This window comes from Delphinapterus leucas, chromosome 12 (genome assembly GCF_059928025.1).
Source record: "Delphinapterus leucas isolate spDelLeu-1000000601 "Yukka" chromosome 12, BTC_Dleu_Yukka2, whole genome shotgun sequence".
Taxonomy (NCBI): Eukaryota; Metazoa; Chordata; class Mammalia; order Artiodactyla; family Monodontidae; genus Delphinapterus; species Delphinapterus leucas.
Window position 1 is genome coordinate 46,190,544 of NC_143140.1, and position 27,604 is coordinate 46,218,147.

At 42.2% G+C, this 27,604-nt stretch overlaps 1 protein-coding gene and 1 long non-coding RNA gene across 3 annotated transcripts in view; one reads left to right on the forward strand and one right to left on the reverse strand.

Annotated features, from left to right (window-relative positions):
• The window catches only part of AFG1L (AFG1 like ATPase), a 193,585-nt gene extending 188,681 nt beyond the window's left edge, over positions 1-4,904 (forward strand). The window contains exons 9-10 of one of the 2 annotated variants that reach the window (XM_089921918.1): positions 562-675; positions 2,597-4,904. In XM_089921918.1, the coding sequence (XP_089778044.1) occupies positions 562-675; positions 2,597-2,725 (243 nt within the window). In that variant the 3' untranslated portion in view covers positions 2,726-4,904. The remainder of the gene's footprint in view (positions 1-561; positions 676-2,596) is intronic. The other variant, XM_022553925.2, reaches the window with a different exon arrangement.
• On the reverse strand, positions 2,698-27,174 carry LOC149747877 (uncharacterized). The gene is made up of 3 exons (XR_016395163.1): positions 26,095-27,174; positions 21,349-21,592; positions 2,698-8,829 (listed from the first exon to the last, which is right to left on the reverse strand). It is a non-coding gene; the product is annotated as an uncharacterized LOC149747877 (long non-coding RNA).
• Between the last annotated feature and the right edge of the window lie 430 nt (positions 27,175-27,604).

A 27,604-nucleotide genomic window follows, 5' to 3' on the forward strand; every position in this document is an offset into this window, starting at 1 on the left:
ACTTGGAGAAAATGTGTAGAAGTAGAAATAAAGTTAAGACTGTTACTTAGATTGAAAGAGAGGAGTTCAAGGCATTGTTCTTTTGTAAATACGCATTCTATGAACTTATAAGAGTATTTTCACCAAGTACCAGTTTTGCTGCATATATTTAGAACCATTTAAAATTATATATCACTTTAGGGCTTCCCTGGTGGCAGAGTGGTTGAGAGTCCGCCTGCCGATGCAGGGGACGCGGGTTCGTGCCCCGGTCCAGGAAGATCCCACATGCCGCAGAGCGGCTGGGCCTGTGAGCCATGGCCGCTGAGCCTGCGCGTCCGGAGCCTGTGCTCCGCAACGGGAGAGGCCACGACAGTGAGAGGCCCGCGTACCGCAAAAATAAAATAAAATAAAATTATATATCACTTTAAAGAGATTCAAACTATTAGAACAAATATGAACATTTTAAAAGCAAAAATCCAAGCTCCCTGTTATGACAAACAGATTTTTATGAGAAATTTGTTTTTACCTTCAACTTGTGAAAGGTAAGGAGTAACACCATTTACTCGTTTTCCTCTGTTTCAGGTGCGCATAATTTGCTCTGCATCAACTCCCATATCAAGCTTATTTTTGTATGAACATCATGACAGTGAGTTGGAGCAAAGCAGAATACTGATGGATGATTTGGGGCTGAGCCAGGTAGGCGATATTAACATAATCTCTTTTTATTATAAAACAGCTTAATTGTTTTTGGTTTGATGCATGGCTACATTTTGAAGAAGGAGTGCAGTATGTATTTAACCACTGATTTGCTGCTCTCTTCTAAAGCCAGTATAGCAGACGTATCCTCAGCATCACTAAATGTAGAGAATTACAGCTTTAGAGTGGAAGGAATCTTCGTGATCATTTTTGCATGATAAAAACAAAGTCCAGGGAGGCGGACTAATGGGCCTGCAGTTATACCACTGACTAATGGCAGGCCAGAGCTGGATCCAGGCACCGTCTTTGGCTCTGGGCTCATTCTGCATTCTGCTACACCATACTGCCTTTTCTGGATATCCTCTTCATGTCTGCTGGATTTGTAGAGTGCATGATACAGTATCCAACCATGTGAACTGGCTATTCCAGGACTATGAAGTGCCTGGCAAGGCCCCTGCTTTAAAAGAAATCCATGCTTCATCTCCTAACCCCCATTCTGTAGGCATTTGTGGAACACCTGTGGGTGCCAGGCTCTGGGGACACTGTTGGGAACCAGCCTATGCTGGCCTAGTCCTCCTGGAGCTTGGAGTCTGGTGCTTCACCCCAAGCCAAGCAGAAGTGACTTTGCATTTCCTTCTTCTGTATGTTACAGGGTATATTTCTCAACTGTAGGCAATTGAAATATTAGTCAAAAATTTTAAACTATAAACATTCACCCCCCGAATGAGGCCAGCCCCATTCTTTCGACCCCAGTGGTGAAAGGCTATTTGGAATGAGGAGACAGTTCCTTATTGACCTGAGTAGAAATTATGCATTCTCAGGAGTCTGGGAAAATGAGGCCAATAATTCTTTAAAAAGTAAACTTTCAAAATATGATTATTTAAATCTACATGTAGAAATAAATGGCTGCTTATGATCCCATTTCTCTAAGAGTGATACATCCAAATAAAGTCTTCAACAATTTGGAAGAATACACTTAAGGGGCTACATGATCTCAGTTCCTAAAGTCCTTTAAATCATTGGCTTTAAAATTTTTCTTCTGATCAGGGTTCAGATACAGGGCAAAGTAAGCTAAGCACTTGGGGCTAATAATCATGAAGAAATCAGGGCACGTGACCGTAGGGTGATGCAGTTTTACGGTAGGTCAGTAACTTGGACTTAGGAGTCCAGAACTTTTCTCTGAAAGAGTTTAATAGCAAACCCCTAAGGAAAGAGACAAAAGTTCAGCGTTCACTTCTGGCCACAGGCTGGTGTTAGAATCACCAGTCCCAGGATGTTTACTGGCCTCACAAGGGGCTCCCCAACTCAGCCGCTACATGGGAGGATCAAGTGTCCCAGCAGCTCAAGACCAAAAGCAGCTCTGGCCTTCCCGAAGTAAGCTCCCAGGCACGATCTCCAGGCCCACAGGAGACCTCTCAGTCACCCAGTTTGGAAAAGGTTCTTCAGAGGTTCATCTTCAGGCCTCCTGTCAGGAATGTGGCCCTGTCTGTGGAGCTTCAGGAGAGGGTCTTAGCTTTGTCCTGACATACCAGAACTTCTTGGTTTTTCTGTTACTTATTTCTGGTGTGCACTTTTTGAGAAAAAATTCCTTTCTGTCTGGAATGTCCTTCCATTAGATTATGTAGAGAACTTTCATCTGAGCAAAAATTTTCTTATTTGGATTTTGGGGTGTTGTTTCAGCTTTAATTATTCATCTAATGTTTTCTCCCTGGTAATTTGGTCTGTTTATTGATTATTGGTTTAAATTAGCTGATTCTCTAGTCTAATTTAAGAAATTGTATATGAAAAAAATTTATAGAATATTTTGTAATATAAACCCAAGAAGTATTTTTTAAAGCCTGTACTTAGTTCTTTAAATTTTTAGTTGTGGGGGTTTTAATTGGTGCTAGGTTGTTGTTTTGTTTTGTTTTTTGGTAACCAGGACTCAGCAGAAGGACTCGCCATGTTTACTGGAGAAGAGGAAATCTTTGCATTTCAGCGCACAATTTCCCGACTCACAGAAATGCAGACTGAACAATACTGGAATGGAGGGGACAGAAGGAAGAAGTAGCCGTCACTTTTGCATGAATAAAACTCTGGGCAAATCATTACCGCAGGGAGAACTCTTTATTATGGGACTTGAAGGAATCATTTTCTCATCATTAATTAAGCACTTTGTCCTCTGGACCATTTTTATCTAAAATTGCTGTCAAAGATGTAGTGGATTAGTAAGTTAAAGCCATTTTTAGGTCTACTTTTTGCCTATTTATTTGGCCTTATTTCTGCACCACAAAATTAAAATCAGCACTCCTGAAGTTGAATGTAGGACTAGGCATTTTGGTTTCATATTAAGCCACCTGAATGAACCTTGAACACACACACACGTGGTAAATGCAGGGTGTTGGGAAATCTCTAAGCTTTGGCTACATGGTAGCCGCACAATAGAAACACATCTTTATGAGAGGGGAAGAAAAAACTCTACATTTCAATTAAAAACAAGGAAAGCTTTATGATCTTATTTCTTTTCTTTTTCCCCCATGGTACTTTATATGACCCTGGCTTTTCTTTTTAATAAACATCTTTATTGGAGTATAATTGCTTTACAATGTTGTGTTAGTTTCTGCTGTATGACAAAGTGAATCAGCTATATGTATACATATATCCCCTTATCTCCTCCCTCTTGCATCTCCTTCCCACCCTCCGCATCCCACCCCTCTAGGTGGAAACAAAGCACCGAGCTGATCTCCCTTTGCTATGTGGCTGCTTCCTACTAGCTATCTATTTTACATTTGGTAGTGTATATATGTCCATGCCACTCTCTCACTTGGTCCCAGCTTACCCTTCCCCTGCCCCGTGTTCTCAAGTCCATTCTATACATGTGCATCTTTATTCCTGTCTGGCCCCTAGGTTCATCAGAACCTTTTTTTTTCTTTTTGTTTTCTAGATTCCATATTTTACGTGTTAGCATACGGTATTTGTTTTTCTCTTTCTGACTTACTTCACTCTGTAGGAAAGCCTCTAGGTCCATCCACCTCACTTCAAATAACTCTATTTCATTCCTTTTTATGGCTGAGTAATATTCCATTGTATATATGTGGCACACCTTTATCCATTCATCTGTCTGTGGACACTTAGGTTGCTTCCATGTCCTGGCTATTGTAAATAGAGCTGCAATGAACATTTTGGTACATGACTCTTTTTGAATTTGGTTTTCTCAGGATATATGCCCAGGAGTGGGATTGCTGGGTCATATGGTAGTTCTATTTTTAGTTTTTTGAGGAACCTCCATACTGTTCTCCATAGTGGCTGTATCAATTTACATTCCCACCAAAAGTGCAAGAGGGTTCCTTTTTCTCCACCCCTTCTCCAGCATTTATTGTTTGTAGATTTTTTGATGGTGGCCATTCTGACCGGTGTGAGGTGATACCTCATTGTAGTTTTGATTTGCATTTCTCTAATGATTACTGATGTTGAGCATCCTTTCATGTCTTTATTGGCAATGTGTATATCTACTTTGGAGAAATGTCTATTTAGGTCTTCTGCCCATTTTTGGATGGGTGTTTGTTTTTTTGATATTGAGCTGCATGAGCTACTTATAAATTTTGGAGATTAATCCTTTGTCAGTTGCTTCATTTGCAAATATTTTCTCCCGTTCTGAGGGTTGTCTTTTCGTCTTGTTTATGGTTTCCTTTGCTGAGCAAAGGCTTTTCAGTTTCATTAGGTCCCATTTGTTTATTTTTGTTTTTATTTCCATTTCCCTAGGAGGTGGGTCAAAAAGGATCTTGCTGTGATTTATGTCAAAGAGCATTCTTCCGATGTTTTCCTGTAAGAGTTTTATAGTGTCTGGCCTTACATTTAGGTCTTTAAACCATTTTGAGTTTATTTTTGTGCATGGTGTTAGGAAGTGTTCTAATTTCATTCTTTTACAGGTAGCTGTCCAGTATTTCTAGCACCACTTATTGAAGAGGCTGTCTTTTCTCCATTGTATATTCTTGCCTCCTTTATCAAAGATAAGGTGACAAGATGTGTGTGGGTTTATCTCTGGGCTTTCTATCCTGTTCCGTTGATCTATCTTTCTGTTTTTGTGCCAGTACCATACTGTCTTGATTACTGTAGCTTTGTAGTATAGTCTGAAGTCAGGGAGCCTGATTCCTCCAGCTCCATTTTTCTTTCTAAAGATTGCTTTGGCTATTCGGGGTCTTTTGTGTTTCCATACAAATTGTGAAATTTTTTGTTCTAGTTCTATGAAAAATGCCATTGGTAGTTTGATAGGGATTGCACTGAACCTGTAGATTGCTTTGGGTAGCATAGTCATTTTCACAATGTTGATTCTTCCAATCCAAGAACATGGTATATCTTTCCATCTGTTTGTATCATCTTTAATTTCTTTCATTGGTGTCTTATAGTTTTCTGCATACACGCCTTTTGTCTCCTGGGGTAGGTTTATTCCTAAGTATTTTATTATTTTTGTTGCAGTGGTAAATGGGAGTGTTTCCTTAATTCCTCTTTCAGATTTTTCATCATTAGTGTATAAGAATGCAAGAGATTTCTGTGCATTAACTTCATATCCTGCTACTTTACCAGATACACTGATTAGCTCTAGTAGTTTTCTGGTAGCATCTTTAGGATTCTCTATGTATAGTATCATGTCATCTGCAAACAGTGACAGCTTTACTTCTTATTTTCTGATTTGGATTCCTTTTATTTCTTTTTCTTCTCTGATTGCTGTGGCTAAAATTTCTGAAACTGTGTTTAATAATAGTGGTGAGAGTGGGCAACCTTGTCTTGTTCCTGATTTTAGAGGAAATGGTTTCAGTTTTTCACTATTGAGAACGATGTTGGCTATGGGTCTGTCATATGTGGCCTTTATTATGTTGAGGTAAGTTCCCTCTATGCCTACTTTCTGCAGGGTTTTTATCATAAATGGGTGTTGAATTTTGTTGAAAGCTTTTTCTGCATCTATTTAGATGATCATATGGTTTTTCTCCTTCAATTTTTTAATATTGTGTATCACATTGATTGATTTATGTATATTGAAGAATCCTTGCATTCCTGGGATAAACCCCACCTGATCATGGTGTATGATCCTTTTAATGTGCTGTTGGATTCTGTTTGCTAGTATTTTGTTGAGGATTTTTGCATCTATGTTCATCAGTGATATTGGCCTGTAGTTTTCCTTTTTTGTGACATCTTTGTCTGGTTTTGGTATCAGGGTGATGGTGGCCTCATAGAATGAGTTTGGGAGTGTTCCTCCCTCTGCTATATTTTGGAAAAGTTTGAGAAGGATAGGTGTTAGCTCTTCTCTAAATGTTTGATAGAATTCGCCTGTGAAGCCATCTGGTCCTGGGCTTTTGTTTGTTGGAAGACTTTAATCACAGATTCAATTTCAGTGCTTGTGATTGGTCTGTTTATATTTTCTATTTCTTCCTGGTTCAGTCTCATAGGTTGTGCTTTTCTAAGAATTTGTCCATTTCTTCCAGGTTGTCCATTTTATTGGCATATAGTTGCTTGCAGAAGGCTCTCATGATCCTTTGTATTTCTGCAGTGTCAGTTGTTACTTCTCCTTTTTAATTTCTAATTCTGTTGATTTGAGTCTTCCTTTTTTTCTTGTTGAGCCTCGCTAATGGTTTATCAATTTAGTTTATCTTCTCAAAGAACCAGCTTTTAGTTTTATTGATCTTTGCTATCGTTTCCTTCATTTTTCATTTTTTCTGATCTAATCTTTATGATTTCTTTCCTTCTACTAACTTTGCAGGTTTTTTGTTCTTCTTTCTCTAATTGCTTTAGGTGTAAGTTTAGGTTGTTTATTTGAGATGTTTTTTCTTTCTTGAGGTAGGATTGTATTGCTATAAACTACCCTCTTAGAACTGGTTTTGCTGCATCCCATAGGTGTTGGGTCGTCGTGTTTTCATTGTCATTTGTTTCTAGGTTGTTTTTGATTTCCTCTTTGATTTCTTCCGTGATCTCTTGGTTATTTAGTAGCATATTGGTTAGCCTCCATGTGTTTGTATTTTTTACACTTTTTTTCATATAATTGGTATCTAATCTTATAACATTGTGCTCAGAAAAGAGACTTCATATGATTTCAATTTTCTTAAATTTACTTAGGCTTCATTTGTGACCCAAGATATGATCTATCCTGGAGAATGTTCCATGAACACTTGAGAAGAAAGTGTATTCTGTTGTTTTTGGATGGAATGTCCTGTAAATATCAATTAAATCCATCTTGTTTAATGTGTCATTTAAAGCTTGTGTTTCCTGATTTATTTTCATTTTGGTTGATCTGTCCTATGGTCAAAGTGGGGTGTTAAAGTCCCCTACTATGATTGTGTTACTGTCGATTTCCCCTTTTATGGCTGTTAGCCTTTGCCTTATGTATTGAGGTGCTCCTATGTTGCATGCATAAATATTTACAATTGTTATATCTTCTTTTTAGATTGATCCCTTGATCATTATGTAGTGTGCTTCTTTGTCTCTTGTAACATTCTTTATTTTGAAGCCTATTTTGTCTGATATGAGAATTGCTACTCCAGCTTTCTTTTGATTTCCATTTGCATGGAATATCTTTTTCTATCCCCTCACTTTCAGTCTGTATGTGTCCCTAGGTCTGAAATGGGTCTCTTGTAGACAGCATATATACGGGTCTTGTTTCTGTATCCATTCAGCAAGTCTGTGTCTTTTGGTTGGAGCATGTAATCCATTTACATTTAAGGTAATTATTGATACGTATGTTCCTATTACCATTTTCTTAATTGTTTTGGGGTTGTTTTTGTAGGTCCTTTTCTTCCCTTGTGTTTCCTGCCTAGAGAAGTTCCTTTAGCATTTGTTGTAGAGCTGTTTTGGTGGTACTGAATTCTCTTAGCTTTTGCTTGCCTGTAAAGGTTTTAATTTCTCTGTCGAATCTAAATGAGATCCTTGCTGGGTAGAGTAATCTTGGTTGTAGGTTTTTCCCTTTCATCACTTTAAATGTGTCCTGCCACACCTTTCTAGCTTGCAGAGTTTCTGCTGAGAAATCAGCTGTTAACCTTATGGGGATTCCCTTGTTTGTTATTTGTTGTTTTTCCCTTGCCGCTTTTAATATTTTTTCTTTGTATTTAGTTTTTGATAGTTTGATTAATCTGTGTCTTGGCGTGTTTCTCCTTGGATTTATCCTGCCTGGGACTCTCTGCACTTCCTGGACTTGACTGTTTCCTTTCCCATATTAGGGAAGTTTTCAACTATAATCTCTTCAAATATTTTCTCCGTCCCTTTCTTTTTCTCTTCTTCTTCTGGGACCCCTGTGATTCGAATGTTGGTGTGTTTAATGTTGTCCCAGAGGTTTCTGAGACTGTCCTCAATTCTTTTCATTCTTTTTTCTTTATTCTGCTCTGTGGTAGTTATTTCTACTATTTTATCTTCCAGGTCACTTATCCATTCTTCTGCCTCAGTTATTCTTCTATTGATTCCTTCTAGAGAATTTTAAATTTAATTTATTGTGTTATTCATTATTGTTTGTTTGCTCTTTAGTTCTTCTATGTCCTTGTTAATTGTTTCTTGTATTTTCTCCATTCTATTTCCAGGATCTTGGATCATCTTTACTATCATTACTCTGAGTTCTTTTTCAGGTAGACTGCCCATTTCCTCTTCATTTGTTTGGTCTGGTGGGTTTTCACCTTGCTCCTTCATCTGCTGTGTATTTCTCTGTCTTCTCATCTTGCTTAACTTACTGCATTTGGGGTCTTCTGTTTGCAGGCTGCAGGTTTGTGGTTCCTGTTGTTTTTGGTGTCTGCCCCCAGTGGGTAAGGTTGGTTCAGTGGGTTGTGTAGGCTTCCTGGTGGAGGGGACTGGTGCCTGTGTTCTGGTGGAAGAGGCTGGTCTTGTCTTTCTGGTGGGCAGGGCCATGTCCAGTGGCGTGTTTTGGAGTATCTGTGAACTTAGTATGATTTTAGGCAGCCTCTCTGCTAATGGGTGGGGTTGTGTTCCTGTCTTGCTAGTTGTTTGGTACGGGATGTTCAGCACTGGAGCTTGCTGGTCGTTGGGTGGAGCTGGGTCTTAGCGTTGAGACAGAGATCCTTGCGAGAGCTCTCGCCAATTGATATCATGTGGGGCTGGGAGGTCTCTGATGGTCCAATGTCCTGAGCTCAGCTCTCCCACCTCAGATGCTCAGGCCTGACACCAGGCCGGAGCACCAAGACCCTGTCAGCCACACAGCGCAGAAGAAAAGGGAGAAGAAAAGAAAGAAAAAAATGGTAATAAATTTAAGAAGTTATAAAATAAATTATTAAAGTAAAAAAAAATAAAATAGTAATAATAATTTAAAAAAGAAGAGCACAACCAAACCTATAAACAAATCTACCAATGTTAACAAGCACTAAAAACTATACTAAGATAAACATAAAAGTCGGAAACAAGTCAGTCACAGACAGCAATCCCAAAGTCTACAGTTTCTCCCAAAGTCCACCTCCTCAATTTGGGATGATTTGTTGTCTATTCAGGTTTTCCACAGATGCAGGGTGCATCAAGTTGATTGTGGAGATTTAATTTACTGCTCCTGAGGCTGCTGGGAGAGATTTCCCTTTCTCTTCTTTGTTCGCACAGCTCCCGGGGTTCAGCTTTGGATTTGGCCCCGCCTCTGCGTGTAGGTCGCCCTCAGGCATCCGTTCCCGCCTGGACAGGATGGGCTTAAAGGAGCGGCTGATTAGGGGTCTCTGGCTCACTCAGGCCAGGGGAGGGTGGGGTATAATTGGAATGCGGGGCGAGCCTGCAGTGGCAGAGGCCAGCATGATGTTGCAACAGCCTGAGGCATGCTGTGTGTTCTCCTGGGGAGGTTGCCCCTGGATCATGGGACCCTGGCAGTGATGGGCTGCACAGGCTCTGGGGGGATGGGGGGTTTGGATAGTGACCTGTGCTTGCACACAGGATTTTTGGTGCCTGCAGCAGGAGCATTGGCGTTTCATGCCCGTCTCTCGTGTCTGAGCTGATAGCTGTGACTCGCGCCCGTCTCTGGAGCTCACTTAGATGGTGCTCTGCCTTCTGTAGGCAGACAGGGAAGGAATCCCCTCTCCTCACGCACCCCAAAACAATGGTCTCTTGACTCTTAGGCATGTCCAGCCTTTTTCTGGGCTCCCTCTGGCTAGCTGTGGCGCACTAGCCCCCTTCAGGCTGTGTTCACACAGCCAGCCCCAGTCCTCTCCCTGGGATCTGACCTCCGAAGCCCGAGCCTCAGCTCCCAGCCCCCACCCGCCCTGGTGGGTGAGCAGACAAGGCTCTTGGGCTGGTGAGTGCTGGTCGGCAGCGATCCTCTATGTGGGGATCTCTCCACTTTGCCCTCTGCACCCCTGTTGCTGTGCTCACCTTAGTGGCTCTGAAGCTTCCCCCCCGCCCACCCCCCCGTCTGCACCCACGGAGGGGCTTTCTAGTGTGTGGAAACTTTTCCTCCTTCACAGCTCCCTCCCAGAGGGGAAGGTCCGTCCCTGTTCTTTTGTCTCTTTTTTCTTTTGCCCTACCCAAGTACATGGGGATTTCCTTGCCTTTTGGGAAGTCTGAGGTCTTCGTCCAGCATTCAGTAGGTGTTCTGTAGGAGTTGTTCCACATGTAGATGTATTTTTGATGTATTTGTGGGGAGCAAGGTGATCTCCATGTCTTACTCCTCTGCCATCTTGAAGGTTCCCCTTCTCTGATCTTATTTTAAACTGAAGTCAATAACATTTTAGAATATGGACTTATCCATGTGATTGTTGGGAGCTATAAATTACTCTAAAATTCCCAGGCCTCCAGACTTCCTTACAACAGAGGGTATGTTTTCTACCCTGAGTTCAAGCTTGGCAGGCAGGACCTGATCTCCAGTGGACACAGAGTTGCCTGAAAAAGATCGAGGATTATGATACCATAGAAAAAGGAGCAAGGGTGTCAAATTCCAACCGACAGGTAGATCCCCCAACTCTGACAGCCAGGAGGAGGACAGACACCAGGAATGGGGACCAGTGAGAGAGTGTTGGGAGGGGCAGAGTCCTGGGCACGCTAAGCAGAAGAATGGGCTCTGCTCAACTGAGGCCATAGAACCCTGTGGACTGCGGCTCCTTCCCACTGCTCACATGCATTTGCTCTGGTCACAGGATGTCACTGCCACCCTTGCCTCTGCTGCTGCTATAAAACGGACTCACAGTAAATGGGAAAGAACGCTTGACGAACCTACTTAAATAAAATCCGATTTGTCCTCCATTGAGGTTATTCCATGACTCATTCAAGTACAACCTGACTTTGCTAACTGTTGTCACAGAAGGACTTGGTTGAGGCTGTTACAAGAGTCTAAATCCCTATCCAAGAGAAAAGAAAAAAATGTGAAATCCACAAAGTCTTGTGAAAATCAAATATTTTGGGGGAGTAGGCACAGGTGATTCAGTTTAAATAAATGATTATAATTAACATAAGTAAGCTCTTTGAACCTATGTATTAATAAGTTAATAATCTATCCATATTAGTCTATTTTGGACATTAACCTAAGTCAATCAGATGGATAGATAAGGTACCCAAGAATAGAGAAACATTTAAATTAAGCCTTCTGAAAATTAAATGTGATTTGAAAATATTTTTATGGAAGTGAAACACTGAGTTCAAAAAGAGGTTAAACAGGAAATAAGGGAGAAAGGACAGGAAATAACCACTGTGTGCCAGATTTATTGCTAGACATTTCTAAATCTCACATAAAAAATAATCCAGGAGAGACAATATAATCATCCCTGTTTATAGACAAGAAAACTGAGGGTTAGAAAAGTAGCTTGACCTGAAGATTCATAGTTTACAGCTACAAAACTCATGTACTATGTTTTATACCACACCACCTCTATAAAAACGAGATCTTTTTTTTTTTTTACAACTTTCTTGGAGTATAATTGCTTTACAATGGTGTGTTAGTTTCTGCTTTATAACAAACTGAATCAGTTATACATATACATATGTTCCCATATCTCTTCCCTCTTGTGTCTCCCTCCCTCCCACCCTCCCTATCCCACCCCTCTAGGTGGTCACAAAGCACCGAGCTGATCTCCCTGTGCTATGCAACTGCTTCCCACTAGCTAGCTATTTTACTTTTGGTAGTGTATATATGTCCATGCCACTGTCTAGCTTTGTCACAGCTTACCCTTCCCCCTCCCCATATCCTCAAGTCCATTCTCTAGTAGGTCTGTGTCTTTATTCCCGTCTTACCCCTAGGTTCTTCATGACATTTTTTTTCTCTTAAATTCCATATATATGTGTTAGCGTACGGTATTTGTCTTTCTCTTTCTGACTTACTTCACTCTGTATTGACAGACTCTAGGTCCATCCACCTCATTACAAATAGCTCAATTTCGTTTCATTTTATGGCTGAGTAAGATTCCATTGTATATATGTGCCATATCTTCTTTATCCATTCATCCGATGATGGAAACTTAGGTTGTTTCCATCTCCAGGCTATTGTAAATAGAGCTGCAATGAACATTTTGGTACATGACTCTTTTTGAATTATGGTTTTTCAGGGTATATGCCCAGTAGTGGGATTGCTGGGTCATATGGTAGTTCTATTTGTAGTTTTTTAAGGAACCTCCATACTGTTCTCCATAGTGGCTGTACCAACTCACATTCCCACCAGCAGTGCAAGAGGGTTCCCTTTTCTCCACACCCTCTCCAGCATTTATTGTTTCTAGATTTTTTGATGATGACCATTATGACTGGTGTGAGATGATATCTCATTGTAGCTTTGATTTGCATTTCTCTAATGATTAATGATGTTGAGCATTCTTTCGTGTGTTTGTTGGCAGTCTGTATATCTTCTTTGGAGAAATGTCTGTTTAGGTCTTCTGCCCATTTTTGGATTGGATTGTTTTTTTTTTGTTATTGAGCTGCATGAGCTGCTTATAAATTTTGGAGATTAATCCTTTGTCAGCTGCTTCATTTGCAAATATTTTCTCCCATTCTGAGGGTTGTCTTTTGGTCTTGTTTATGGTTTCCTTTGCTGTGCAAAAGCTTTGAAGTTTCATTAGGTCTCATTTGTTTATTTTTGTTTTTATTTCCATTTCTCTAGGAGATGGGTCAAAAAGGATCTTGCTGTGATTTATGTCATAGAGTTTTCTGCCTATGTTTTCCTCTAAGAGTTTGATAGTTTCTGGCCTTACATTTAGGTCTTTAATCCATTTTGAGCTTTTTTTTGTGTATGGTGTTAGGGAGTCATCTAATCTCATACTTTTACATGTACCTGTCCAGTTTTCCCAGCACCACTTATTGAAGAGGCTGTCCTTTCTCCACTGTACATTCCTGCCTCCTTTATCAAAGATAAGGTGACCATATGTGCATGCGTTTATCTCTGGGCTTTCTATCCTGTTCCGTTGATCTATCTTTCTGTTTTTGTGCCAGTACCATACTGTCTTGATTACTGTAGCTTTGTAGTATAGTCCAAAGTCAGGGAGCCTGATTCCTCCAGCTCCCTTTTTCGTTCTCAAGATTGCTTTGGCTATTCGGGGTCTTTTGTGTTTCCATACAAATTGTGAAATTTTTTGTTCTAGTTCTGTGAAAAATGCCAGTGGTAGTTTGAGAGGGATTGCATTGAATCTGTAGATTGCTTTGGGTAGCATAGTCATTTTCACAATGTTGATTCTTCCAATCCAAGAACATGGTATATCTCTCCATCTATTTGTATCATTTTTAATTTCTTTAATCAGTGTCTTATAATTTTCTGCATACAGGTTTTTTGTCTCCTGGGGTAGGTTTATTCCTAGGTATTTTATTATTTTTGTTGCAATGGTAAATGGGAGTGTTTTCTTGATTTCACTTTCAGATTTTTCATCATTAGTGTATAGGAATGCCAGAGATTTCTGTGCATTAATTTTGTACCCTGCTACTTTACCAAATTCATTGATTAGCTCTAGTAGTTTTCTGGTAGCATCTTTAGGATTGTCTATGTATAGTATCATGTCATCTGCAAACAGTGACAGTTTTACTTCTTCTTTTCCAAATTGGACTCCTTTTATTTCCTTTTCTTCTCTGATTGCTGTGGCTAAAACTTCCAAAACTATGTTGAATAAGAGTAGTGAGAGTGGGCAACCTTGTCTTGTTCCTGATCTTAGTGGAGATGCTTTCAGTTTTTCACCACTGAGGATGATGTTGGCTGTGGGTTTGTCATATATGGCCTTTATTATGTTGAGGAAAGTTCCCTCTATGCCTACTTTCTGCAGGGTTTTTATCATAAATGGGTGTTGAATTTTGTCGAAAGCTTTCTCTGAATCTATTGAGATGATAATATGGTTTTTCTCCTTCAATTTGTTAATATGGTGTATCACATTGATTGATTTATGTATATCGAAGAATCCTTGCATTCCTGGAATAAACCCCACTTGATCATGGTGTATGATCCTTTTAATGTGCTGTTGGATTCTGTTTGCTAGTATTTTGTTGAGGATTTTTGCATCTATGTTCATCAGTGATATTGGCCTGTAGTTTTCTTTCTTTGTGACATCCTTGTCTGGTTTTGGTATCAAGATGATGGTGGCCTCGTAGAATGAGTTTGGGAGTGTTCCTCCCTCTGCTATATTTTGGAAGAGTTTGAGAAGGATAGGTATTAGCTCTTCTCTAAATGTTTGATAGAATTCGCCTGTGAAGCCATCTGGTCCTGGGCTTTTGTTGGTTGGAAGATTTTTTTTTTTTTTTTTTTTTGCGGTAAGCGGCCTCTCACTGTTGTGACCTCTCCTGTTGCGGAGCACAGGCTCCAGATGCACAGGCTCAGCAGCCATGGCTCACGGGTGCAGCCGCTCTGCGGCATGTGGGATCTTCCCAGACCGGGGCACAAACCCGTGTCCCCTGCATCGGCAGGCGGACTCTCAACCACTGTGCCACCAGGGAAACCCATGTTGGAAGATTTTTAATCACAGTTTCAATTTCAGTGCTTGTGATTGGTCTGTTCATATTTTCTATTTCTTCCTGATTCAGTCTTGGCAGGTTGTGCATTTCTAAGAATTTGTCCCTTTCTTCCAGGTTGTCCATTTTATTGGCATAGAGTTGCTTGTAGTAATCTCTCATGATCTTTTGTATTTCTGCAGTGCCACTTGTTACTTCTCCTTTTTCATTTCTAATTCTATTGATTTGAGTCTTTTCCCTTTTTTATCTTGATTAGTCTGGCTAATGGTTTATCAATTTTTTTTATCTTCTCAAAGAACCAGCTTTTAGTTTTATTGATCTTTGCTATCGTTTCCTTCGTTTCTTTTTCATTTATTTCTGATCTGATTTTTATTATTTCTTTCCTTCTGCTAACTTTGGGTTTTTTTTGTTCTTCTTTCTCTAATTGCTTTAGGTGCAAGGATAGGTTGTTTATTCGAGATGTTTCCTGTTTCTTAAGGTAGGATTGTATTGCTGTAAACTTTCCTCTTAGAACTGCTTTTGCTGCATCCCATAGGTTTTGGGTCGTCGTGTCTTGTCTCCATTGTCATTTGTTTCTAGGTATTTTTTTATTTCCTCTTTGATTTCCTCAGTGATCACTTCGTTATTAAGTAGTGTATTGTTTAGCCTCCATGTGTTTGTATTTTTTATGGATCTTTTCCTGTAATTGATATCTAGTCTCATAGCGTTGTGGTCAGAAAAGATACTTGATACAAGTTCAATTTTCTTAAATTTACCAAGGCTTGATTTGTGATCCAAGATATGATCTATCCTGGAGAATGTTCCATGAGCACTTGAGAAAAATGTGTATTCTGTTGTTTTTGGATGGAATGTCCCATAAATATCAATTAAGTCCATCTTGTTTAATGTATCATTTAAAGCTTGTGTTTCCTTATTTATTTTCATTTCGGATGATCTGTCCATTGGTGAAAGTGGAGTGTTAAAGTCCCCTACTGTCACTGTGTTACTGTCAATTTCCCCTTTTATGGCTGTTAGTATTTGCCTTATGTATTGAGGTGCTCCTATGTTGGATGCATAAATATTTACAATTGTTATATCTTCTTCTTGGATCGATCCCTTGATCATTATGTAGTGTCCTTCTTTGTCTCTTCTAACAGTCTTTATTTTAAAGTCTATTTTGTCTGATATGAGAATTACTACTCCAGCTTTCTTTTGGTTTCCATTTGCATGGAATATCTTTTTCCATCCCCTTACTTTCAGTCTGTATGTGTCTCTAGGTCTGAAGTGGGTCTCTTGTAGACAGCAAATATATGGGTCTTGTTTTTGTATCCATTCAGCCAATCTGTGTCTTTTGGTGGGAGCATTTAATCCATTTACATTTAAGGTAATTATCGATATGTATGTTCCTATTCCTATTTTCTTAATTGTTTTGGGTTTGTTATTATAGGTCTTTTCCTTCTCTTGTGTTTCTTGACTAGAGAAATTCCTTTAGCATTTGTTGTAAAGCTGGTTTGGTGGTGCTGAACTCTCTCAGCTTTTGCTTGTCTGTAAAGGTTTTAATTTCTCCATCAAATCTGAATGAGATCCTTGCTGGGTAGAGTAATCTTGGTTGCAGATTTTTCTCCTTCATCACTTTAAATATGTCCTGCCAGTCCCTTCTGGCTTGCAGAGTTTCTGCTGAAAGATCAGCTGTTAACCTTATGGGGATTCCCTTGTGTGTTATTTGTTGTTTTTCCCTTGCTGCTTTTAATATGTTTTCTTTGTATTTAATTTTTGACAGTTTGATTAATATGTGTCTTGGCATATTTCTCCTTGGATTTATCCTGTATGGGACTCTCTGTGCTTCCTGAACTTGATTGACTATTTCCTTTCCCATATTAGGGAAGTTTTCAACTATAATCTCTTCAAATATTTTCTCATTCCCTTTCTTTTTCTCTTCTTCTTCTGGAACCCCTATGATTCGAATGTTGGTGTGTTTAATGTTGCCCCAGAAGTCTCTGAGACTGTCTTCAGTTCTTTTCATTCTTTTTTCTTTATTCTGTTCTGCAGAATATCTTCCAGATCACTTATCCATTCTTCTGCCTCAGTTATTCTGTTATTGATCCCATCTAGAGTATTTTTAATTTCATTTATTGTGTTGTTCATCGTTGCTTGTTTCATCTTTAGTTCTTCTAGGTCCTTGTTAAATGTTTCTTGCATTTTGTCTATTCTATTTCCAAGATATTGGATCATCTTTACTATCATTATTCTGAATTCTTTTTCAGGTAGACTGCCTGTTTCCTCTTCATTTATTAGGTCTGGTGGTTTTTTATGTTGCTCCTTCATCTGCTGTGTGTTTTTTTTTGTTTTTTTTGTTTTTTTTTTGTGGTACGCGGGCCTCTCACTGTTGTGGCCTCTCCCGCTGCGGAGCACAGGCTCCGGACGCGCAGACTCAGCGGCCAAGGCTCATGGACCCAGCCGCTCTGCGGCATGTGGGATCTTCCCGCACCGGGGCACGAACCCGTGTCCCCCCCTTCATCGGCAAGCGGACTCTCAACCACTGCGCCACCAGGGAAGCCCTGCTGTGTGTTTTTCTGTCTTCTCATTTTGCTTATCTTACTGTGTTTGGGGTCTCCTTTTTGCAGGCTGCAGGTTCGTAGTTCCCGTTGTTTTTGGTGTCTGTCCCCAGTGGCTAAAGTTGGTTCAGTGGGTTGTGTAGGCTTCCTGGTGGAGGGGACTAGTGCCTGTGTTCTGGTGGATGAGGCTGGATCTTGTCTTTCTGATGGGCAGGTACACGTCTGGTGGTGTGTTTTGGGGTGTCTGTGGACTTATTATGATTTTAGGCACCCTCTCTGCTCATGGGTGGGGTTGTGTTCCTGTCTTGCTAGTTGTTTGGCATAGGGTGTCCAGCACTGTAGCTTGCTGGTCGTTGAGTGAAGCTGGATGCTGGTGTTCAGATGGAGATCTCTGGGAGATTTTTGCCTTTTGATATTATGTGGAGTTGGGAGGTCTCTTGTGTACCAGTGTCCTGAAGTTGGCTCTCCCACCTCAGAGGCACAGCACTGACTCCTGGCTGTAGCACCAAGAGCCTTTCATCCACACGGCTCAGAATAAAAGGGAGAAAAAGTAGAAAGAAAGGAAGAGAGAGAGAGAGAGAGAGAGAGAGAGAGAGAGAGAGAGAAAAGAAAGAAAGAAAGAGAAAGAAAGAAAGAAAGAAAGGAAAAGAGGCAGGGAGGGAGGAAGGAAAGAAGGAAGGAAGGAGGAATGGAAGGAAAGAAAGACAGAAAGAAGATAAAGTAAAATAAAGTAAGATAAAATAAAATAAAGTTATTAAAATAAAAAATAATTATTAAGAAAAAAAATGTTTTAAGAGAAAAAAAGGACGGATAGAACCCTAGGACAAATGGTGGAAGCAAAGCTATACAGACAAAATCTCACACAGAAGCATACACATACACACTCACAAAAAGAGGAAAAGGGGAAAAAAATCATAAATCTTGCTCTCAAAGTCCACCTCCTCAATTTGGAATGATTCGTTTTCTTATTCAGGTATTCCACAGATGCAGGGTACATCAAGTTGATTGTGGAGTTTTAATCCGCTGCTCCTGAGGCTACTGGGAGAGATTTCCCTTTCTCCTTTGTTCTCACAGCTCCCAGGGCTCAGCTTTGGATTTGGCCCCGCCTCTGCGTGTAGGTCGCTGGAGGGCGTCTCTTCTTCGCTCAGACAGGACGGGGTTAAAGGAGCGGCTGCTTCGGGGACTCTGGCTCACTCAGGCCGTGGGGAGGGAGGGGTACGGAGTGCGGGGCGAGCCTGCGGCAGCGCCGGCATGACGTTGCACCAGCCTGAGGCGCCCCGTGCGTTCTCCCGGAGAAGTTGTCCCTGGATCACGGGACCCTGGCAGTGGCGGGCTGCACAGGCTCCCTGGGAGGGGAGGTGTGGATAGTGCCCTGTGCTCGCACACAGACTTCTTGGTGGCTGCAGAAGTAGCCTTAGCATCTAATGCTCGTCTCTGGGGTCCGCGCTTTTAGTCGCGGCTCGCGCCCGTCTCTGGAGGTCCTTTAAGCAGTGCTCTTAATCCCCTCTCCTCGTGCACCAGGAAACAAAGAGGTAAGAAAAAGTCTCTTGCCTCATTGGCAGGTCCAGACTTTTCCCCGGACTCCCTCCCGGCTAGCCGTGGTGCACTAACCCCCTGCAGGCCGTGTTCACACCTCCAACCCCAGTCCTCTCCCTGTGCTCCGACGGAAGCCCAAGCCTCAGCTCCCAGCCCCGCCCGCCCCGGCGGGTGAGCAGACAAGCCTCTCGGGCTGGTGGGTGCTGGTCGGCACCGATCCTCTGTGCGGGAATCTCTCAGCTTTTCCCTCCGCACCCCCGTTGCTGCATCCTCCTCCGCGGCTCTGAAACTTCCCCCCTCCGCCACCCGCAGTCTCCGCCCGCGAAGGGGCTTCCTAGTGTGTGGAAATCTTTCCTCCTTCACGGCTCCCTCCCACTGGTGCAGGGCCCGTCCCTATCCTTTTGTCTCTGTTTATTCTTTTTTCTTTTGCGCTACCCAGGTACGTGGGGAGTTTCTTGCCTTTTGGGAGGTCTGAGGTCTTCTGCCAGCGTTCAGTAGGTGTTCTGTAGGAGCTGTTCCACGTGTAGATGTATTTCTGGTGTATCTCCTGAGAATTTCCTGCTTCAAGCTGGTTCTTTAACTCGATTCCTGACTCGAATCACAGGACCATCCCTTGAGGCCTCACGGGTCCTCCGAGCCGGTGAGCAGTGGAGGCTCCTGATTTCAGCCCCAAACTCCCTGCAGTTCAACCTCCCACTCAACGAGATCAGTTTTAATAGTGATTCTTTTTTGTTTAACTCAGTGAAGATGAACTTACAATAGAACCATTGCTTTGAACTCAAAAGGTATAAAACGTTTAACTTTAGTCTTTCAATCTTAGCTTTTTGTTTTCACATTTCTTTGCCAGTTATGCTATTCTTTAATAGAAAGACAGTGTGAATGGCTAGACAGACTGGTGGACAGCCTGATCGATAGAAACAGGAACGGTTCCCGAGTGTGTGGGTGTATGTGAAATAGTCCCCCACTCAAGTTCTGTTGCAAAAGTTCATTTGAGGTCAGATATGTGAAACGAGAATTTCATTTTTCCATAGAAACAATAATGTGATATTAGTTAGAGCCTTGACTCAGTGCACAGAAGCCTATGGAGTTCTCAATGTAAACGCCTTATAATTTTGGTACTAAAGAACTTAAACTCCTTTTAAAATACAGTTTTTGTCAGTTTACCTAGGCCCTGTAGTTCGGGCCTAGGTACCAGGAAGTCAGAGGAGGGCTTATCAGGAGATAGCTGGAGATGGTACATTTTTATCCCTATCTCCTCTCCACAGAGTCTGTTTCATAAAACAGGCTGCAAGAAAAAGAAACCAAAGACTTAAAGAAAACCTCCTACCAGGAAACAATATGGTAGTTCTACTAAAAAGGAAATTAATGCTAAAGTGAAACATGAAAATGACCCCTAGATTGGAAAGCAACATTTCAATTCATGTGTTTTTTCTTCCAAGCCCTGTCCCAGTTACCCTCTCAGCATTCCAGTCTTTCTCCCTGGGGTTGCATGAAATCTCTCAGAGCAAATACGCTCTCTCTCTTTTTTTAAAAAAATGCTTTAAATTCATACTTTCAAGATGGAGGTTTGAGCTGAGTATTGCTGTGGAACACTCCTTCTCACTTAGGAGGTGACCAAGGGTCACACTGAGGGTCCTTATAGTTGGGAAAATGCCAAGAGTACCCTCCAAAATGACCACTAATCTCCAAATTTAGAAGAAATCAAGTGGAGAAAAAGGAACACTTTTCTTTAAAAAAAAAAAAAAAGGAGAAAAATCTGATCACTGCATTATCCTTGTATTTCTTTAGACAGTTGATAGGCTTATTTGTCAACATCAGTAATAATGATATAATAGACTTAAAGAATTTTTAACCTATTTCTGATGTTTACAAGACACCAAAGACTATAGTACTGTTCTAATCAAATTTATGCATTTTCAGTGGGATTTCAAATCTTAGTCATAGGCAATATTTTAATCTCCCTGAATATATATATTCCTTGTACCTACAAGTGTGCAAATAACATAATTTTTAAATTACTTGGAATTTTGAAAAAAGTTAAAATATTATTTGTAAAATATGTAAATGGCTATACTCATATCCATTTATTTATTTAACATTATTTAAGAAACACATCATGCTTACTATGTGCTGGGCATGGTTCTAAGTGCTTTATAAATAAACTATTTTGATCCTTATAATAATTCAGTGAGATACATACTGTTATACCATTTGCAGACAGGGAAGCTGAAGTACAGAAAACGGGTCCAACAACTGCTAAGATGTACACTGGAGTCAGTAAAATGATCAAAATACTAATTTAATAAACTTCCATGTAACTGCTTCTTTCCTGAAAACATTCTTTCTACTCCAAGTAACTTGAACCTACACTTGCATCCCCTTCATCTGGGGTAAAAACACCCAGAGGGATTGGGGTCCTGGGTCCTGACATTTGGGTTCCTGATCAATTGTGGGACTCCGTCTGGTAGTAAGTCTGTGATCTTGTAAATGACCTTCCTCAGATCCACTAGCCTCATAAGACATCACTTGCTAGTAGAAAAGGATTTTCTTTGGAGATGAATTTATAACTTTTTCTTTAAGGCAGATTCATTTTACCCACTGGCACAGCAGTTCATTTTCCTGGTACAGAAAATTTTAAATAATACAATCTATCCTCTTGTTGAGTGTCTCCTGCCTTATACAGCTTTGCACTAAAAACCTCACATACGTCACCTCATCTCGTCTCGACTCAACCCAGTCAAATGTGTCACCTACTGACCTGTTTGTCATCTGTGATAGTGTGAAAGTCCAGAAGGACATCTGTGCATCTTCCAAGCTCGCTCAGAAAGTCTTCCAGAGGTCATCCTGAGAAGTTTCCTCTCTCAGGGCTGTACTTGTCGGGGCCCCATCAGTTGAGAGCTGATCTCTCTGATGCACCTGCTCTTATCCGAGGATCTGGATCTGGTTCTGCCAACTTTTGCTTTGTGACCTTGAGCTAGTGCTTTGAGCCTTTGTTTTCTCATCTAGAAATGAGAACAGCAATTTCCATTTCATAAAGTTATTCTCAGGATAGCTGGTAAAGAGCACTTTGCAAATGGCAAAAGATTAAATACATATTAGTTGTTATTGATAGTGATGATTATGATCAGAAAGCAACAATAAATGTCTCCTCTGCTTTGCATCATAGCCCCTTGAAGAATGCAAAACGAGACGACCTATCCCAACTCAGTACGGTTTCTAGCAGAAGGGAAAAGATGCACATTACATGGCTAGACACCAAGGGCACAGAATTCTGGCTTAATGAGATGCTGTGAAGATTGTTAATTTCAAACCCATTCTTTCAGGATTAATAGAGAAAATGGATCGTTGTCGAACATCAACGATTTCCCAGAAAGAGGGCACCATCTTGTGGTCAGTGAGAAGAAGTGACAAAAACAAATGTCTAAGAATCACGGAGTTGGAGAGCCAAGGTTGTCAAAATTGTAGTTCCCAGGCCTACCCCGGAGAGTCAGACGCAGTTGGTGAGATGTGGGACCCCAGGTAGGTACTTGGTAGAGCTCTCCGTGGGATTCTCCCCAGGGGATTCTAATGTGCAGCCAGGGTTGATAACCTCCAATCAGGAGGTCTTTCCCCTGACCACACAGAGTTGGGCCCATGTGGGACTCCTGACTCCTCACTAGGGCACTTTCCAGAGAGTAGAGGCTGCTGCTGTGATGCACACCAAGGCCTCTTAAGGGCCTCCCTGCCGCCTCCGAGAGCCTGTTCCTCTTCTTCCTTCCTCTGCTTCTCCTCCTTCCCTAGACTCTCCTGCCATCTCCACCCCTACTACAGCAGACTAGCTAACCCACCAGTGCTTCCTACTTTGCAAAGCACTCGCTTCTACCCTATCATTTCATCCACAGCAATTCTATGAAGGTGTGATTATCTTTACTTCCTAAGAGGAAATGGAGGCTCAAGGTGACACAGCCCGGAAACATGTCTTCTAGACTCAATTCTTGTGCTAATGGCCTTGTCTGCCACAGCAGTACTAATAATAGCCCCCATTTATTTTTTATTTTATTTATTTATTTATTTTTTGCGGTACGCAGGCCTCTCACTGTTGTGGCCTCTCCCGTTGCGGAGCGCAGGCTCCAGACGCGCAGGCTCAGCGGCCATGGCTCACGGGACCAGCCGCTCCGCGGCATGTGGGATCTTCCCGGACCGGGGTACGAACCCGCGTCCCCTGCATCGGAAGGCGGACTCTCAACCACTGCGCCACGAGGGAAGCCCAATAGCCCCCATTTATTGAGCCATTGTGGACCTTGAGGGCTGGGATAGGAAAGATGTGGGTGTAGGGGCATGGACAAGGGGATTGCTCCTTACAGCACCATATGGGATGGCAAAGAACTGGAACATGGTAGTTGGCAAAACTTTGAAGTATCAATCAGCACGATCATTATGTAAAAGGAGGTATTATCACCACTAGTGTTTTTGTCTGATGAGAAAACTGAGTGTCAAAAAGATGGACTAACTGGAGGCCACTGGGTATCTATCACTAGGGGAATGAATGGCTAAGGAAGGTGGACTCTGCCCTCAAGGGAATCCTCTGCAGGGTCAGAAGCAACGAACCGTGTTTATGTATAGCATCATGGACAAGGCTCACATACTACTGAGGGAAAATTAGAGTTAATACCATTAACATAAGTTTGGAAACCCACATGCAAAATTACACTAAATATTTTTCTAGGGCACACAAAATCTATATATACTTATGGAAATAGATTAAAGAGAAACAACATACACTAGAGTGGATGCTTATGGGAGGAAGGAAATGAGATTGAATATGGTGGATAAGAGAGGAAAATTAAAAAGGCTGCCTCCCATGGGCAAATGATGTCAGTGTATCATAAACTGAGACATATGATCAACATAATTTGATGCACCAGAGGTCCCTCAAAAGAGAGAAGAATGGAAAATATTTGGGGCAGAATCGTCGGAAATTCTCCAGCATACCGGGACTCCAGGGAGGTACAAAGACAACAGACATTTTTGGGATTGGCGATGAGGGTTTGTAGAACGTCTATTCGGAGTGGGACAAATGGGACCTAATTAAAATTAAAAGCGTTTGCATAGCAAAGGAAACCATCCACAAAACGAAAAGACAACCTACAGACTGGGAGAAAATATTTGCAAATGATGCGCCCGACAAGGACTTAATTTCCAAAATATACAAACATCTCATATAGCCAGTATCAAAAAAACAAACAACCCAGTCAGAAAGTGGGCAGAAGACCTAAATAGACATTTCCCCAAAGAAGATAAACAGATGGCCAACAGGCATAAAGTCAAGCAGCACTAGCTCAAGCACATGCTAATCCTGACTCATAAGGAATCCAGACACTTCGCTCATCCAGTGGGGTAGGGATCCAGAGGCAACCTGACAGAAGGGCCAGCGGGGCAACAACAGAGCACTGGTTAGGAGTCAGGAGTGTATTTGAGACCTTGTATTGCTATAGCTTACATAACCTTGGACAAGTCACTTAACATTATTCTTTGGGCCTCATCTACGAAGTTTTTCTCTGTGAAGTTCTGATATTTATAATTTGATTGAATAGTGTACAGATATAAGTGGCCAATAAACGCATGAAAAAATATATTCCATATATTGAGCAAAAATGTTCAATACCTCATTAGGGAAATGCAAATCAAAACCACAATGAGCTACCACTTCACACTGCTAGGATGGCTAGAATCAGAGAGACAGGTAAAAAAAGTATTGGCAAGGAGGAAGGGAAACTGGAACCCTCATACATTGCTGATGAAAATGTAAAATGGTGCAGCTTTGGAAAGTAGCTTGGCAGTTCCACAAAATGTTAAACATTTAAAGTTACTGTATAATCCAGCACTTCCACTCCTAGGTATTTACCCAACTGAAATGAAAATATATGTTCCCCCAAAAAACTTGTACGTGAATGTTCATAGACAGCATTATCCATATTAGCCCCATAGTGAAACAACCCACATATCCACCAACTGATGAACTGATACACATGATGTGGTATACCCATACAATGGGTAATTATTCAGCATTTGAAAGATGAAGTACCAATACATACTACAACGTGGACGGACCTGGAGCACATTATGTTAAATGAAAGAAGCCAGTCACAGAGGCTGCATACTGTATGATTCTATGTATGTGAAAATGTCCAAAGTAGGCAAATCCATAGAGGCAGAAAGTAGGGCCTAGAGGTGGTGGCAGGAGTGAGGAGTAATTGCTGATGGGTACAGGGTTTTTTCTAGGGGTAGTTTCAGGGGGTCTGAAATTAGATTGTGGTCATGATTGCACAATTCTGAGAATATACTGAAAACTACTGCACTGTACACTTCGAGTGGTAGAATTTTAGGATATGTGAATTATATCTCAATAAAGCTGTTAAAAAATCGTGTACAGATATTCACTAATCATTCATTAATTCATCATTTACTTGCTGTCTACTCTGTGCCAGGAGCTAGGCACACCGAGGTGAATGAGACAAGCTCCTTCGCTGTGATGGGCTCCTGATCTTTTGGGGACAACAAATGGACGTAATGTAGTAAGTGCCAAGAGAGCAGCTTGCCCAGGTGTCCTGGGAACACTGAGAGCACTTAAGTCAGTCAGGAAGTTTAGTAAAAGGCAGAGAAAGGACAGAGCAACAGATGTTGTATGCTGGGGGAGAGGTGCAGGGTGACAAGACCCATCCCTCCTGCCCAGGAGATGAACTGAGTGTGGATACTCAGTGCTAATACACAGGGCAGAGTGGGATAAATACTATGAGAAATTACTAAGTGGAAATTCTGGAAATTCAGAAGAGGGAGATATAACGACCTGAATGTTATTCTTCTGAATGGTCAGAGAGAACTGGGATGTAATGTGGTCCTCCCAGACTTAACGGTTCATCTTTAGAACCCAAAATTCAGGGTGCATGGTGTGAAAACTGCTGATGTCATCAAAACGTGCCCCTCGTTTTGCCCTAATAACCTATCATATTTTTACCAAATTCTGTAACATGAAGAATATTAAATTCAATTGCTAAAGAAGCATCAGTTGATTTCTGTTGAGTAGAGTAACAGTCTACAGAATTAAAAATAATTGCTTATACCTTTGTGGTACTGACATAATTTAACAGCACAAAGGTAATCCTCAAAGCATGATGAGGTAACATTCAGTTTGGGGCAAAATAGACACCCAGTGTATGGGTGAGCTCCACCCTCATGGTGGGATCCCTGCAGTGTAACCCACGCTGTGAGGAGGAAGAGAAGAAGCTGCTGGGAGATGGCGGGAGAGGAGCCCTTCAGGGGGCAGAGGAGAGGGGCAGGACAGTGATACTCAGAGCTGGGGTCAGAGCACCAGATAGAGGGTTCCAGGGTGGCTTTCTGATGCCAGCTGAGAGCAGGTCCTTCTTCCTGCTGGAACTGGTGTGACAGCTCCTAGTGAGGCCCGGGGCCCAGCTCCTCATTCGGGGCTGAACCGGGTCTGCAGCCTGGGTGTGGCCTCTAGACTTACCTTGACACCTGTCTCCGGGAAGAGCTTTCTCCTCCAAGGCTCCGGGCCATCCCCAGATTGTGCCCCTGAGTTTTAGCCCCTTCAGTTCTGCCTCAAGGCAGAAACTGTGCCCCGGGGTTTCGAGGCCGGGGAGAGGGTGTCCTCACACCTGTTCTCTCCCTGCATTCACAGCATGCCTCTGCCTGCTTGTCCTCTGCAGAGCACAGCTTCCGGTTCCTGCTTTCCTTCCTCCTCTTGCCAAGCTCCGTGGGAGGTAGGACGGTCCGGACCGGGACCAGGAGACGCCGGCTGGCTTGAGTCCCAGCAAAGCCCAGAGCCTACAGACCTTGGTTTTTCTCACTCATCCAAAGGGGCTAGCTTGCTGTTTGGAGTCAGACAGACCTGGGGTTAAGTGCCTGCTCTGCCTGTCAACGGCCGCGTGACCCTGGTTGGTATGTTCCTAACCGGGAAAGGACACCTATCTCGCAGGTGTTCTGGGGACGAGCACGTGACACAGCCGGCATCCGTCTGATGGTAACTGTCGTCTGTAATGGTCCTTCTGAGAGCTGTGCTGGGTCACAGGGACGCCCATTCCTCCCCATTTTTCAGGCTGACACTTTAGTTCCCTCTGAAGAAAGAGAGAGGCGACCTGAGGAACCTGCCCATGAACTTGGAGGCCCAGATGGTAGCTGTTGTCACCCCTGCACTCCTGCCCCCATATCCTGGCTGGGGCAGCCCATTTCCACCTTCAAGCTTCCTCCTGCGGATCGCTGCCCCGAGTGTTTGTGTTTGTGCTTCTTCTGCAGCAGCGTAAGGAGGGCCCCGAGTCCCTCCCCAGCACAAACCTCGCCCTGTGGGGTGGGGCTGCCGAGGAGTGCGGCCAATTGGCCCTGTGATGCTGTGAAGAAACGGCCTCCTTCTCTAAGCTGAGTCGTGGGCTCCACTGAGAACCTAGGATGAATGCTCAGAAACCTCTTCTCAAGGTAACGGAAATGCGGCCAAGTTCTGCACACAGACCCTCAAGGCCATTGCATGGATTCTTGTGGGGCCCATGGACACCACATTAAGGACCTGTCAGTCATGGTCACTCCATGTACGTGTGCAGCAGCCTATTCCAGGAAGGGAAGGGTTCAGAGAGCTTCCTGCTCTCTGGAAGGTAACAGGTTCAGGGTGCCCCCAGCCCAGGCACGGCTGCTGGCGATGCTGAGGGCGCAGAAGAGACTGAGGTCCTGCACTGCTGTCCTCCCAGGGAGGCCAAAGGCCCTCGGCCACCCAAGAGGCCCCATGAGGTGTCCTGCACGTTCAGGGAGAGTCTGGCCTAGTGTCAACATTATAATCAGCAAATTGTAAGTAAAATCTTACATTTCTTTAACACTATTTTCCTTACAGAACTTTCAAGCAGTAGAATGAACCATTGATGTTGTTTTCTAGATGATGGTATAGGATCATTTATATATTGTTCCCCAAACCTGTTGAACCAGCAGAATCACCTGGGAAGCTTAATACAGATTGTTGGACCCCACCCTAAACT